The sequence below is a fragment of the Salmo salar genome, chromosome ssa12 (genome assembly GCF_905237065.1).
Source record: "Salmo salar chromosome ssa12, Ssal_v3.1, whole genome shotgun sequence".
Lineage (NCBI taxonomy): Eukaryota > Metazoa > Chordata > Actinopteri > Salmoniformes > Salmonidae > Salmo > Salmo salar.
In genome coordinates, this window is record NC_059453.1 from 39,928,894 (window position 1) to 39,944,992 (window position 16,099).

Here is a 16,099-nt window from a genome sequence, read left to right on the forward strand (position 1 = left end):
AGAAATGTCCATAGTTTTTCATCAAACACTGTTTCACGACGCATCAGTGACATGGCAGGAGACATTTTGAAACAATTACTGCTTCGTATACAAGCCAGTGAATTCTATGTGTTACAGCTGGATGAGTCAACAGACGTGGCGGGCCTGGCACAGCTCCTGTATATGTCCGTTATGTTTATGGGGGGTGGGGGTCAATTAAGGAAGACATCCTCTTCTGGAAACCAGGACAAGATATTTTTTAAGTACTGGACAGCTTTGTGACATCAAATGGACTTTGGTGGTCAAGATGTGTTGGTATCTGTACTGATGGCACAAAAGCCATGACAGAGAGACATAGTTGAGTAGTAACGAGCATGCACACATGCCGAGAGGCTCTTGCTGCCAAGGGAATGCCTGACGGCTTGAAAGATGTTTTGAACACTACAGTGAAAATGGCTAACTTCGTTAAAGCAAGGCCCCTGAACTCTCGTGTATTTCCTGCATTATGCAATGATATGGTCAGCGACCATGTAACGCTTTTACAACATACAGAAGTGCGCTGGTTATCAAGGGGAAAAGTATTGACACTTATTTTTTTATTGAGAGACGAGCTTAGTTCTCTTTACTGACCATAACTTTCACTTGTCTGACCGCTTGCATGATGACAAGTTTCTCACACGACTGGCCTATCTGGGTGATGTTTTTTCCTCACCTGAATGATCTGAATCTAAGATTACAGGGACTCTCCACAACAAAATTGAGGCTATGATTAAGAAGTTGGAGCTCTTTTTGTCTGCATTAACAAGGACAACACACAGGTCTTTGTATGATTTTTTTGTGTGCAAATGAACTCAAGCTTACGGACAATGTCAAATGTGAAATAGCGAAGCACTTGAGTTGGGTGCGCAATTACACAGGTACTTTCCCGAAACGGATGACATAAACAACTGGATTCGTTATCCCTTTCATGCCCTGCCTCCAGTCCACTGACCGATATCTGAACAAGAGAGCCTCATCGAAATTGCAACAAGCAGTTCTATGAAAATGTAATTTAATCAGAAGCCACTGCCAGATTTCTTGATTGGGCTGCACTCAGAGGATCCTGCCTTGGCAAGACACTGATGCCCTTTGCAACCACGTACCTATGCGAGTGTGGATTCTCAGCCCTCACTACCATGAAAACTAAATACAGGCACAGACTGTGTGGAAAATGATTTAAGACAGACTCTCTCCAATACAACATTGCAGGTATGTGCATCTTTTCAAGCACACCATTCTCAATAACCTGTGGTGAGTTCTTCACAATTTTCGATTAACAAATAAGGTTTTATACGTAACATGGTTAAATAAAAGAGCAAAATGATTGATTATTATATTATTATTATTTGTGCCCTGGTCCTATAAGTGCTCTGTCACTTCCCACGAGCTGGGTTGTGACAAAAACTCCTTCTTATGTTTAATAAATGTATTGTGTGTGTGGCAGGCTTACAATGATGGCAAAAAACAACATTTGAGAGTGCGCTGACCCTGGTGCTAGAGGGGGTACGCAGCTGGAGGTTGAATGTTTGAAGGGGTACGGTACTATAAAAAGTTTGGGAACCACTGCTGTAGAGCATCTTCTGTTTCCAGGTGTCAAAGTTATCTATAAAAGAGTGATTTCAACAGAGCTACAGTAATCTTTCAGCCAAGTGTGTAATGCCAGTAGCCTGCTGAATCTTTCACACTCGTGGGCCAACAATGGTAGCGGACCTGAAACAATTGGATGCTTTTAGTAATCTTTCAGTGCTAGAATCAGTTCTTGTAAATCAATTTTCAGAAGTTCCGAGCTAGTCCTCCTGATGTCCTTTGACCCCACATGGACTGCGTCAGCTCCTGGCATCTGTGGTAGAACGGTCAGAAGCAGCCTTGTAATGTCCTGTACTCGTGCTCCTGGATAGCACAGGGTTTTTACCCTGGGAACCAAGATGTTTCTTACAATAGAACTGCCAATGACAACAGCTGGTGCAATGGCGGAGGAGGTCCGGCCATTCTTTCACCTTGAGTGGTTTCGCAAACCCCTCAAGGATCGAAGGGTGGTGGGGCCCAATGGACCTGAGCCAGCTGTAGTATCCTTTGTGGATGATGAATGGGCCGGAGTCTCAGGCAGCCTCACATTCCCTTCCTGGAGCCCACCCCTCTTTATTCACGTTTTTGTTTAGTCTCTTTGTTGTTTAATTTCTACAATTGCAAAGCGACTTTGGGTCCTTGAAAAGCGCTATACAAGTCTCATGTATTATATTGTTATAGTCTATTTTAAAGGTAAGCCGAAAAAGTGAAGATAACCTTTAATGAGATGAGGGGGAAGAGGTGTTGCATGTGGTCTAGACTCACCGATGCGTTGTTCTGCTGTGCCGCCCCTGACGCGATGCCTGCCACGTGGTTGATTATGGGGGAGAAGTTGGTGGGACCGTAGAGCTTCACCTGAGGTAGGGCCATGCGGTAGGCCTCCACAATCCCCTGGACCCCTGCAACATATCAACACGTAGGGCCACAGTTTGAGCTAGAACTGGTGTATATACTGTAGGTCAGTGATACTCAAATACTATTTGGGAAGGTTCAATCACACACATTTCCTAGGCGGCAACGGTCCGGATGGATATTGTAATTTATCGTACATTTTATGACTTGGGTTACATGTTTTTGCATAAAATGTTTTGAGGAATACTGGTAAATACATAAAATGAGACTAATTAGATTTTAATTAATTAAAAACAAAAACTATTTTGAAAATGTGCCTTACAGTGCAGGAATTTGTACAGTAGGCTACTGCTATTTTAGTACACCATGATTATTAAACTTTACTGCAAAAAAAAGTGCAAAGTTGTGACATTGCTGAAGAACAAATGTGGTTGCATAGTTATCTGTATGACAAAGGTACACTGAACCAATGGCCTTCAACGGACAAGGACTTAAAGGGATAGTTCATCCAAAATGTATGTTTGGGTCAAATGTCTCTTACCTTGAGGTGTGTGTAGGCCAGAACACAATAATCTGTTTTGCCACAGCCAGGAGTTAGCATGATTAGCATCGTCCACAAAAATGTATGTAATCCATGGTACCGATGTTAGCAAAGCTGCATTAGGAGAAATTTCCTAAAAAAACACTTCAAACTAAATTCAGTAGTTAGTGGAGTTTGCAGGGATTTGTTTACGTGCATACTGATGAAATAATGGCTGGAATTTTGTTACTCAAAACAACCCATTTTCTTCTGTAGTCTCACAGCCACATCTGTTTCTGTTGTTTGCTTTAACATTGACAATAAAGTTGTATTGCATTGTAATCTCAGACATGGATTGACTACCAGCTGTGAACAAACTCACAGGTGGCTTGATTGAACTATCAGATCATTGGAATATTACTGCAGAAATAACTACATTCCCGTGGGGAAAATAACATGAAAAGGTTCTTCGAGTATCAACGCTACCAAACAGTTTAAGGAAGTTTCGGCTTGCAATGCAGCTTTGCCAACCATGGATTACATTCATTTTTGGACAATGCTAATAATGCTAACTCATTAGGGCAGTGGCAAAAGTAATCAACTAATTATTGTGGATGCTGTCACTTGTGGTCTACTGACAACTATTGCTTTAACAGTGGCAGTCAATATGCTTTGAAGTGATTGAAATGCATTAGAAAAGGTATTGGAAAGTTTAGGCAAACATCAGGGATGATCATAAAACAATCTTTGTGTATTATCTTCTGTGGAGAATCAATTCATATTCCACAGTCATTCTCTGGATGCGTCACACTCCCTTATAACGAGTCCTGCAAAGCTTATGAGTGTCGTAGATGGAAACAGAAGACTAATTTGTACATAATACTGCTGCTACCGTCTCTTATGCCCGAAAAGAGATTCTGGACATCAGAACAGCGATTACTTGCCTTGAACTGGACGAATAATTTTTGTTTGACGGGGGATTTACTGCAAACACCCAAACAGGCCCTCATCCCTGTCATTCGCAGGAGCTAAATTACTTCTATGCTCGCTTCAAGGAAAGTAACACTGAAACATGCATGAGAGCATCAGCTGTTCCGGAAAACTGTGATCACGCTCTCTGCAGCCGATGTGAGTAAGACCTTTAAACAGGTCAACATTCACAAGGCCGCAGGGCCAGATGCATTACCAGGACGTGTACTCCGAGCATGCGCTGACCAACTGGCAAGTGTCTTCACTTACATTTCAACCTGTCCCTGACTGAGTCTGTAATACCAAAATTTTTCAAGCAGACCACCATAGTCCCTGTGCCCAAGAACCTGCCTAAATGACTACCGACCCGTAGCACTCACGTCTGTAGCCATGAAGTGCTTTGAAAGGCTGGACATGGCTCACATTTAACACCATTATCCCAAAAACCCTAGACCCACTCCAATTTGCATAGCGCCCAAACAGATCTACAGATGATGCAATCTCTATTGCACTCCACACTGGCCTGTCACACCTGGTCAAAAGGAACACCTATGTGAGAATGGTATTCATTGACTACAGCTCAGAGTTCAATACCATAGTGCCCTGAAAGCTCATCAATAAGCCAAGGACCCTGGGACTAAACACCTCCCTCTGCACCTGGATCCTGGACTTCCTGACGGGCCGCCCCCAGGTGGCAAGGGTAGGTAACAACACATCTGCCACACTGATCCTCAACACGGGGGCCCTTCAGGGGTGCGTGCTCAGTCCCCTGCTGTACTCCCTGTTCACTCATGACTGCATGGCCAGGCAAGACTCCAACACCATCATTATATTTGCAGATGACACAACAGTGGTAGGCCTGATCACCGACAACGACGAGACAGCCTATAGGGAGGTCAGAGACCTAGCCGTGTGGTGCCAGGTAAACAACCTCTCCCTCAACGTTATCAAGACAAAAGGAGATGATTGTGGACTACAGGAAAAGGAGGACCGAGCACGCCCCCATTCTCATCGACGGGGCTATAATGGAGCAGGTTGAGAGTTCCTTGTGTCCACATCACCAACAAACTAACATGGTCCAAGCACACCAAGACAGTCGTGAAGAGGGCACAACAAAACCTATTCCCCCTCAGGAGACTGAAAAGATTTGACATGGGTCCTCAGATCCTCAAAAGGTTCTACAGCTGCACCATCGAGAGCATCCTGACGGGTTGCATCACTGCCTGGTATGGCAACTGCTCGGCCTCCGACCGCAAGGCACTACAGAGGGTAGTGCGTACGGCCCAGTACATCACTGGGGCCAAGCTTCCTACCATCCAGGACCTCTATACCAGGCAGTGTCAGAGGAAGGCCCTAAGAATTGTCAAAGACTCCAGCCACCCTAGTCATAGACTGTTCTCTCTGCTAACGCATGGCAAGCGGCACCGGAGCGCCAAGTCTAGGTCCAAGAGGCTTCTAAACAGCTTCTACCCCCAAGCCATGAGACTCCTGAACATCTAATCAAATGGCTACCCAGACTATTTGCATTGTGCCCCCCGCTGCTACTTTGTTTATCATCTATGCATAGTCGCTTTAATAACAACTCTACCTACATGTACATATTACCTCGACTAACTGGTGCCCCCGCACATTGACTCTGTACCGGTACCCCCTGTACATAGCCTCGCTATTGTTATTTTACTGCTGCTCTTTAACCATTTGTTTTCTTTTTTTAGGTATTTTTCTTAAAACTGCATTGTTGGTTAAGGGCATGTAAGCAAGCATTTCACAGTAAGGTCTACACCTGTTGTATTCAGCGCATGTGACAAATACAATTTGATAGTGGAGGTTACACACATAACCACGGTTTTAAGAACTAAGCTGCGCATTCAGTTGACTGAGAGATAAATACATTTGGTGTTGTTCGGTCCGTATTGAGTAAGGTCCGTATTGAGTATGGCCGTTGTAGGTTTATGTTTAAAATGGCAAATAAATGAATGAATAAGTCATTATGCATCTAGGCCAACAACAGGCAGAGTATGGTTTCATTTTATCTAAACAGGTGAGATTAATAAACATGAGGTGATAGTCATGCTGATGGACATGGATTATATTAACATACACACTTCACAGAAGGGAAATATTTACCTTGACAGTAAGGATTACTTGGGTTGAAGTTCAGTGCAAATTCATGGGATACCTGCAGGGTTAATAACAACAATTTACTAACTATAAGTTAGTATAAACCTAAACCTATAAAACGTGTTTTCCTGAAATATTTACCCATGATTCTTTTATTTATTTTCTATCTAACCTTGAAGTCTGGGGGAACTTGAGCTCCAAATCCAAAGGCAGGGAAGAGTTTGTCACTGAGGAAGCGCATAAAACTTGATTTGAGTAGATTATCACAATGACCATGAAAACAATGGAGGGATGTTGTCCACGCCTCAATACAAGAGAGTAACAGGCCAAACCTGCCATGTTAGTCCATTTAGGTCCCCACCTCTATAGAAATAATAATTTGGTAATGATCCTTAGGGCTAAACATTTCCATGACCTAAATCTGCCCAACCAGGAAGTCAAGACATGTGCTCTTATTTATCTCAGTTGCTGTACTCAGATTCCCGTCGCCTCTCCCCCAAAATGTGCACTTCCCTCTTCCTTTCATAAACTTAACAGCATTGAACTGGTGTCAGCATGGGCTGGAGAGCGTACCCACCATATTTGTTACACCAGATAATTTATTTTAAATGCGTGGGGGGGTGAACAAGTGTACACTTTGAGGAGAAGGGTAGGGAATCTGAATTTAGCCATCTATTAATCTACTCCCTCTTCGGTGTTCTACTGAGCAGAAAGTTCTTCTTACGTGTCATAGTCCTGCACCACAAGGCCCACTGACCATGTGGCCGACAGGTACTGGTTCAGACCATCAGGACTCAGGTAATGCAGGGACTGTGGAGAGCGAGGGTCGCCGTTTGATCCAGTGAAGTCAATGCCCACCTTAGAAAAATATAGGAACCATGAGTGATGGTCCAATTGGTACAAAAAGCTAAAATAAAGACTCATTTAGAGAAGCAATCCGGGAATGGTACATCACATTTTGGAATTTTATAGATCTAGCCATTGAGTCTTAAAGAACTTGTAAATGCCTCATGAGCTTAGTCTATTTGCCGTACCACATCAGAAATGCAAATATAAGCTTGTTTTACTCAATTGTTTGTAATTGCTGTAATTGTAAACAAAATCTGTACTCGTGTATTTTGAGAGTGGTTACATTTCTCCAGCCCCATCCCTCAGCCGTTCACATTTGACATTTAAGTAATTTAGAAGACACTCTTATTCAGAGCGATTTAGTTAGTGAATTCCTCTTAAGATAGCAAGGTGAGACAACCACATCACACATTTTCAATCCATCAAACATATTGCTTGAGTTTTGGACATGAGCTAATTTCAACCCCTTACTTCTGATTGCAGGCTCTTCAGTTACACTTACCGTAAAATTTATTTGGCAACCTCCCATGACATAGTCCAGGAATGTGTACTGTGCCTGAATCTAGGGGGAAATTACAATTTGCTTTAGAAGTATTCACTTTTAAAAATAGGTTAAAATCCAAGGGATAATGATAAGCTACTGTGCAATTATACTGAACAAAAATATAAATGCAACATTTAAAGTGTTGGTCCCATGTTTCGTGAGCTGAAATAAAAGATCCCAGAAATGTTCCATATGCAAAAAAAGGATATTTCTCTCATATTTTGTGCACAAATGTTTATATCCCTTTAGTGAGATTCTCCTTTGCCAAGATAATACATCCACCTGACAGGTGTGACATATCAAGACGCTGATTAAACAGCATGGTCATTACACAGGTGCACCTTGTGCTGGGGATAATAAAAGGACACTAAAATGTGCAGTTTTGTCACAAGACAATGCCGTAGATGTCTCAAGTTGAGGGAGCGCGCAGTTGGCATGCTGATTACAGGAATGTCCACCAGAGCCGTTGTCAGAAAATTGAATTAATTTCTCTATCATAAGCCACCTGTTGTTTTAGAGAATTTGGCAGTATGTCCAACCGGCCTCACAACCGCAGACCACGTACAACCACACCAGCCCAGGACCTCCACATCTGGCCTCACCTGCGGGATGGTCTGATTGGCTGAGGCTGGCACCCCAGTGGGTGGAAATCAGTCAATTTAAATAAATAAATTAGGCCCTAATCTGTTGGTTTTCACATGGGTGGGCCTGGGAGGGCATAGACCCACCCACCTGGGAGCCAGGCCCACCCATGTGACATCCATAGATTAGGGTCTAATTCATTTATTTAAATTGACTGACTTCCATTTATGAACTGTACCTCAGTAAAATCGTTGAAATTGTTGCATGTTGGTTTTATATTTTTGTTCAGTATAATTATAACCTACCTGGCAGCCCTTGACACTGATTACTCCAGAGTTTTTGTAACTCTTCTTCTTCTTCTTCTTCTCTGGATGGACACAGTCAAACTCCACCTGATCACAATGGGCAATATATACAACTTCCTCAAATACAAAACTACCATCACCATGACTAGATACATGAGGCAGAAACACTTTACATTAAGCTGCTCAGCTCTTACACATGTAATTAATATATAATGCATATGGTATCTATACTGTAAAGGCACAGAACAATGATTCAATTGTACTCAGAAACTGGCAAAAAATATATATATAATGAATAATTAGTGAAGTTACTGTGTAGTGGGATACAATTAATTACACAAAACAACTTTAAATTCATGCAACATGGTATCTTTACAATTTCATGTCAAGTGGGACCAATAGAGAGACAGAAGCTTAATAGTAAGGTAAGCAAAAAGTAAAAGTGCTAGAAGAAAAATACATGGTCTCACCGGCGAACCATGGGCAGCTTTCTGCAGCTCAGACACATTAGTTTGGAAAACACCGATAAGGTCATGCGAGCCATCACTATCATAATCAGAGCAGTGGACCTGGGGATGGGGTACAGGAGAGAGGGAGTTTAAGAGAGACAAAAGGACAGAGAGGTTCTCTTTGGCTCACCGCACGGTCTTTAGCATCCAAAAGCTGGCGGGTAGTGCAAGTAAACTCGCCTATCATATCTGAACTGGTGTCTTCGTCCTTATCGTAACAAGTGACCTGCCAGTAACAGACACACAGGTAAGCCCTGGGGCTACAGTAGGTCAGAGATACCATAACAATAGGGCTGTAGGTTATATCAAGACAAAACAACTTTTTTGTAGTCATAATATCTAATTCAACAGGTTCTATAGGACACCATAAGCTCTGAAAGTTCTCTACATGCTAGTGCAGGTCTGCCAAATGCCATGGTCTTTTAGCTATTAATACCTTGATTGGTTTGCTCATGTCACAGTTGCAGAATGTTTGCAGAGCCACAGTGAATTTCTTCCATGACGGACTCAGATTATTCTTGACAACCTAACAAAATAAATACAAAAAGAATGTTAAATAAAAAAAGTTCAAATGTGACCGACCGGCTCAAATTGGTCTTATGTAACAAAATGTTTAATTGTATTTTCATAACATTTTTTACATTGGATAAGAGAGACTTGGGTTGCAAAGCATCGGGAACTTTCCGGAAATGTTGCTTAAATTAGTCAAAAAAAGGTAGCTTAACCTGTTATGGCTAGGGGGCAGTATTTTCACGGCTGGATAAAAAACGTACCCGATTTAATCTGGTTACTACTCCTACCCAGTAACTAGAATATGCATATAATTATTGGCTTTGGATAGAAAACACTCCAAAGTTTCTAAAACTGTTTGAATGGTGTCTGTGAGTATAACAGAACTCAAATGGCAGGTCAAAACCTGAGAGATTCCTTTACAGGAAGTGGCCTGTCTGACCATTTCTTGAACTTCTTTGCCATCTCTCTTTTACAAAGGATCTCTGCTCTAACGTGACACTTCCTACGTCTTCCATGGGCGCTCAGAGCCCGGGAAAAACCTGAATGTCGTCATCCCAGCCCCAGGCTGAAACACATTATCGCCTTTCTCAAGTGGCCGATCAATGGACTGTGGGCTTAGGCGCGTGCCCTGGCCGCCCCCGCCTTTGTGATTTTTCCTCTGTTTGCCGAAAAGGAGATTCCCGGTCGGAATATTATCGCTTTTTTACAAGATAAATTGCATAAAAATTGATTTTAAACAGCGGTTGACATGCTTCGAAGTACGGTAATGGAATATTTAGAATTTTTTTGTCACGAATTGCGCCATGCGCGCGACCCTGATTTACCATTTCGGATAGTGTCTGGGACGCACGAACAAAACGCCGCTATTCGGATATAACAATGGATTATTTGGGACCAAACCAACATTTGTTATTGAAGTAGCAGTCCTGGGAGTGCATTCTGACGAAGACAACAAAAGGTAATAACTTTTATAATAGTAAATCTGATATTGGTGAGTGCTAAACTTGCGTCTAAATAGCTAGCCCGTGATGGCTGGGCTATGTACTTAGAATATTGCAAAATGTGCTTTCACCAAAAAGCTATTTTAAAATCGGACATATCGAGTGCATAGAGGAGTTCTGTATCTATAATTCTTAAAATAATTGTTATGCTTTTTGTGAACGTTTATCGTGAGTAATTTAGTAAATTGTTAGCAAATTCCCCGGAAGTTTGCGGGGGGTATGCTAGTTCTGAACGTCACATGCTAATGTAAAAAGCTGTTTTTTTTATATAAATATGAACTTGATTGAACAAAACATGCATGTATTGTATAACATAATGTCCTAGGTGTGTCATCTGATGAAGATCATCAAAGGTTAGTGCTGCATTTAGCTGTCTTCTGGGTTTTTGTGACATTATATGCTAGCTTGAAAAATGGGTGTCTGATTATTTCTGGCTTGGTACTCTGCTGACATAATCTAATGTTTTGCTTTCGCTGTAAAGCCTTTTTGAAATCGGACAGTGTGGTTAGATAAAGGAGAGTCTTGTCTTTAAAATGATGTGAAATAGTCATATGTTTGGAAAATTTAAGTTTTTGTATTTTTGAGGAATTTGTAATTCGCGCCACGCCTATCATTGGATATTGGAGCAGGTGTTCCGCTAGCGGAACGTCTAGATGTAAGAGGTTAACAGTGAACCTTTTTGGTGTGATACACATAAGGCAATTCTAGGTCTTGTGGCATATTTTGGTTAAACTACCCACAATTCAATGGAATTGCAACCCTCTGCATGCACAGTGCAATCTTCCATCACATGTGCAGCTGATTCTCAAGATCTTGCACACTAATGAGATGCTTTAAGCCCACACTACACTGTCTGAGCCAAGGACTACATGCTTTCTGGTATGTTTTGATTACAATACTGGGAGGGGTGTATATATTTTACATGACATACATGAATTTTGTTAACTAGTAAAGAGTAGCCTACAGAAAAGTGTTTAAATCATTTCTAAATTAACCTGTTGGGGCTGTACATGGAATTGTATTATTTTTTTTATTTTTTTACCTCATTGTTTTCTAATCTTTACAGAAAAATGCCACGGGCACTATCTGATGTGGAGACATTTCACTGCAGCTAAAGTAGAATGAAAAGCTGTGTACATTTGAAAATAATGTGCCAAATCATATGTGAAGAATGCAACAAAGATGCAGAATCATCTGGCCAAGTGCATAAAGTTCCCTCGGTGCTCACAAGCAACCTCTGACAAAATAATTCTACGTTTTTTTTTACTCAATGGAGGAACGTAGTCAGTGAAAGGCTGATGAATGTCTTGCTCAAGCTGTGTATGCAACTGGTTCACCTTTGATGCTCACAGGCAATGAGTATTGGAAGAGATTTCTGAATGTTCTTCGCCCAGCATACACCCCTCCAACCAGACATGCTTTATCTACTAATTTGCTGGATGCAGAGTTCAACAGAGTTCAAGTGAAGGTCAAGCAAATCATAGAGAAAGCAGACTGTATTGCAATCATCTCTGATGGCTGGTTGAATGTTCGTGGGCAAGGAATAATGCACTACATCAACTCCACCCCTCAACCAGTATTCTACAAGAGCACAGACACGGGACAGACACACTAGTCTCTACATTGCAGATGACCTGAAGGCAGTCAATGACCACAGAAGGTATTTGCACTGGTGACAGAATAATGTAAACATGAAGCTGCTTGGTCTAAAGTGGAGGAGTCCTGCCCTCACATCACACCCATCGGCTGTGCTGCTCATGCATTGAATCTGCTCCTCAAGGACATCATGGCACTGAAAACAGTGGTTACACTCTACAAGAGAGCCAAGGAAATGGTTAGGTATGTGAAGGGTCATCAAGTTATAGCAGCAAACTACCTCACCAAGCAAAGTGAGAAGAATAAGAGCACCACATTGAAGCTGCCTAGCAACACCCGTTGGGGTGGTGTTGTCATCATGTTTGACAGTCTCCTGGAGGTGAAGGAGTCTCTCCAAGAAATGGCCATATCACAGTCTGCCGATATGGACAGCCCCATCAGGAGGATCCTCCTGGATTATGTATTTTGGGAGAGTGGTAAGCAGCCCGAAACCTACAGCAGTAGCCATTGCAAGGCTTGAGGGAGACAATGCCATCCTGTCTGATGTTCAGACTCTGCTTGCAGATGTAAGAGAAGAAATCCGTACTGCCCTGCCCACTTCACTGTTGCTCCAAGCAGAGGAAACTGCAGTTATGAAATACATCAAAAAGCGGGAACACTTCTGCCTGAAGCCCATACACGCGGCAGCGTACATGTTGGACCCCAAGTATGCTGACTAGAGCATCCTGTCTGGTGCAGAGATTAACGAGGCCCATGGTGTTATCACTACCGTGTCTCGCCACCTTGGCCTGGATGAGGGCAAGGTTCTTGGCAGTCTGGCGAAGTACACTTCCAAGCAAGGGCTTTGGGATGGAGATGCAATATGGCAGTCGTGCCAACATATCTCATCAGCCACCTGGTGGAATGAACTTTGTGGATCTGAAACTCTTTCCCCTGTTGCCTCCATCATCCTTCAAATCCCACCAACATCAGCCGCCTCAGAGCGCAACTGGTCCTTGTTTGGGAACACACACACACACACACACACGCGCAACAGGCTGATCAATACAAGGGTTGAAAAATTGGTTGCCATCCGGGCAAATTTTAGGCTTTTTATGAAAGCAAAACATGACAATTTATTACCAGTATTCTGTGTCATGAACACCCGATGAGTATTAAGTCTCGTAGTCATTTTCCTTGAGGAAATGCATGACTACTAAAGCAGTTGAGTTCCCATACACAGCGCAAAAAAACAACAAAAAAGCAATTGTGACAACATGAAGATCTGCAACCAGTGTATCCCAATTTGACATTGCTGATATAATGTTCTGGTATCAGACTGGTATGAAGGTAGGCCAGGGGTGTTCAATGACAGTCCGGGAGGGCCAAAATACTTACTGGGTTTTCATCCACTCCTTCTAATAAGGGACTGATTCAGACCTGGGACACCAGTTGAGTGCAATTAACGATCAGGTAGAAAAAAGAAAAAAGTGTTTCGGCCCTCCAGGAGCGGAATTGAAAAATCCTGCTGTAAGCCATTTCTGCCCGCTCACTTTGTAAATTGGTTGTCACCAGCTCATCATCAAACTTGTAGCTGGCGGGCAGGCAAACTCTTAAGTCAGCCCTTGAGCAAGCTTGCTATTGGTGTTTAGAAACTGGACATCGACAAGTTTAATATTTTACCTTGCCCTCGGTAGCAATTAAACGCGATAGATGTCAAATGTTCACAACACATTAAGATGTTAAGATACATGCAATGTTTTACCAATGTATGAGTGATTTTACGACGTTCATTCTGAGTTTCACCAACTTCGATGAGCCTTCCTCTCTACAGCCGTGTCTGCCCGAATCTCTGCACTCGCTGGCAAGAACTGACAGAAACCAATTACATGTGCGCTTTCAATAAGCCTACTTTCTTTTTGACATACCCAGTCTCTGTTCGACATATTGGGTTGCAGCTATCCCAAACAAATATGGTGATAAGTACCTCTGTTCTGTGAACCAGCTGCCACTTGCCATCATCTCCTTGCTTAAAGAATTCTAGGAATGGATCAGATTTCCCAAACAAGTCCTGCAATAGAGACAACCATGAGCACTGGGGAATAAGTAATGGGCGGGAGAGAATTCAGAACTGTTTATTAAAAGTAGGCCACTTTCCATTTGAAAAGACTGCACTGAGAAGTGCCTCTATTGTACCTTCTTATCCAGGCCTTTAGCCTCCACCTCCAGCACTATGGCCCTGTTATCCTTTATCTCCTCAGCAGTAATCTATAAAAAACACACAATTTAAGGCAAATTCATTCTCTAATTTCATCATCTCAAGACAATGTTTGCATTAGCCTTATCTTTGTTATCACACCATTTACACAGCCAGTTAAATACTTACTGTAATGGTGCCTTTGCCTGCAGGCTTCCCCTTCTTCAGTTGTAGAGGTCTGGTAAATGTCTTGCTGGACACAATCTGAAAAATGGTTGGTTGTTGGAGGCACACCATCATTCGTATAGAAATTCTATAACATTGGGTTAAGTTTACACTTAAGGAAAAAAAATATGTACACAATGTATAATAAGGATGCGGACAAATTGGTCCACACATTCTTAGATCCTCACCTGTCCCAGTGTGCACTCAACCCCCCCCAGGAAGTCATCATCCTTCAGATCGACAGACCTGTTGTCTATGTCATAGACACCCAGCTTCAACTTCTGCACCTTCTCAAAGTGGTAGTCCAGGAGCAGCTTCTTGGAGAACTCGGGGTCCTGGCAGTTTTCTACCTTCTCTGTGCGGTCCAACTGTATAGAGAAACAGAAAACATCAACAAACAATAGGCCATTTGAGTATATACGGCGAGGTCCAAAAGTATTTGGAAAGTGACTATTTTTGTCTCTGTACTCCAGCACTTTAGATTTGAAACGATTTTATTTAACTAGGCGAGTCAGTTAAGAACAAATTCTTATTTTACAATAACGGCCTACCCCGGCCAAACCCTCTACTAACTCGGACGACGCTTGGCCAAATATGTGCCGCCCTATGAGACTCCCGTTCACGGCTGGTTGTGATACAGCCCGGGATCGAACCAGGGTCTGTAGTGGCCCGCTGCGCCACTGGGGAGCCATTATGAGATTAGTGTAGACTGTCAGCTTTAATTTGAGAGTATTCACCCACCATTTCAACAGAAGTAAATGAACTTGGGTAGCTTTTTCCTGTTGATGCATTGATTGCAGGGGCGCAACTTTCACTGGGGACGGGTCATGCAAAAAAGAGCAGAAACTGGCTACTCTTCAGTTGATTGTGGCTGGCAAGGTAACTTCTGTTTAACTTAACAGAAAAAAAAAACGCCTGTTTATTCACAGTGCTGAGCTATTACCGACGTGTAACGTTAGCTAATGTTTCATCCCTTCTCGACTGAGGTAAATAAATTGGCTACAGTAGCTACCACAGCCGGGTCAGCTCAAGCCTCTAGCTATCTGTCAGATAGATAGCGATATGAAGTGGCTAAATATTACTAACAGCTGTTATTTGTATGGACATGTTTTGTAGCCTTTGTTAGGTCCCATTTTAACAGAAGTAAATTAACTTGGGTAGCTTTCGCCAGTTGATGTACAGTTAGAGAGAGCTGGCCAACAAATGGCAAACATTAGCTATTCTTTTTGCCTCAATTACACTAACCCTGAATGAAACCATCGGCCGAACAATTGAAGAGTGATTGTGACGTTCTTTCTGTGCAATGTGAGTTTTTATTACTCAGTATGGCAATGTAAGGTTATTGATCTGTCAGTTTCCATAGCTAATTCCCCACTTTTCACACTGACATGGTAATAAACAGCTCTAACTTTACAGGTGTCACTGTCATGATGCACAGTAGAGGTCTGCGCCGGACCGATTTCTTCATCCCGCTTCTACCTGCACCCGCAGCTTTTCATACCGCACCCGCTGGCTTTCTGTCCGACTCCCACCTGCTACCGCAAGAACTGGTCCCAAACCCAAACACAGTCACACAATGTTATTTTAGGCATATGTGACGCAGCTCACTTGCCAGCCACGTTCCCAGCAATTTTGCACCATATAGGTAATATCAAATGCACTAGAAATAGGTTAAATTACCAATCAAACCAAATTTGATGTCACGTGCAAAATACTAGAGGTCGACCGATTAATCGGAATTGCCGATTAATTC

General features: G+C 42.5%; 1 protein-coding gene across 2 annotated transcripts in view; it reads right to left on the reverse strand.

The window, feature by feature from the left end:
* The window catches only part of cpne1 (copine I), a 38,702-nt gene that overhangs the window by 8,287 nt on the left and 14,316 nt on the right, over positions 1 to 16,099 (reverse strand). Inside the window, exons 3-14 of one of the 2 annotated variants that reach the window (XM_014131610.2) lie at positions 14,535 to 14,714; positions 14,311 to 14,385; positions 14,121 to 14,192; positions 13,912 to 13,995; positions 9,272 to 9,361; positions 8,797 to 8,895; positions 8,327 to 8,413; positions 7,398 to 7,457; positions 6,771 to 6,904; positions 6,219 to 6,273; positions 6,053 to 6,104; positions 2,350 to 2,483 (exon numbers count right to left, since the gene is read on the reverse strand). In XM_014131610.2, the coding sequence (XP_013987085.1) occupies positions 2,350 to 2,483; positions 6,053 to 6,104; positions 6,219 to 6,273; positions 6,771 to 6,904; positions 7,398 to 7,457; positions 8,327 to 8,413; positions 8,797 to 8,895; positions 9,272 to 9,361; positions 13,912 to 13,995; positions 14,121 to 14,192; positions 14,311 to 14,385; positions 14,535 to 14,714 (1,122 nt within the window). Of the gene's footprint in view, positions 1 to 2,349; positions 2,484 to 6,052; positions 6,105 to 6,218; positions 6,274 to 6,770; positions 6,905 to 7,397; positions 7,458 to 8,326; positions 8,414 to 8,796; positions 8,896 to 8,965; positions 9,062 to 9,271; positions 9,362 to 13,911; positions 13,996 to 14,120; positions 14,193 to 14,310; positions 14,386 to 14,534; positions 14,715 to 16,099 lie in introns of both variants that reach the window. The other variant, XM_014131611.2, reaches the window with a different exon arrangement.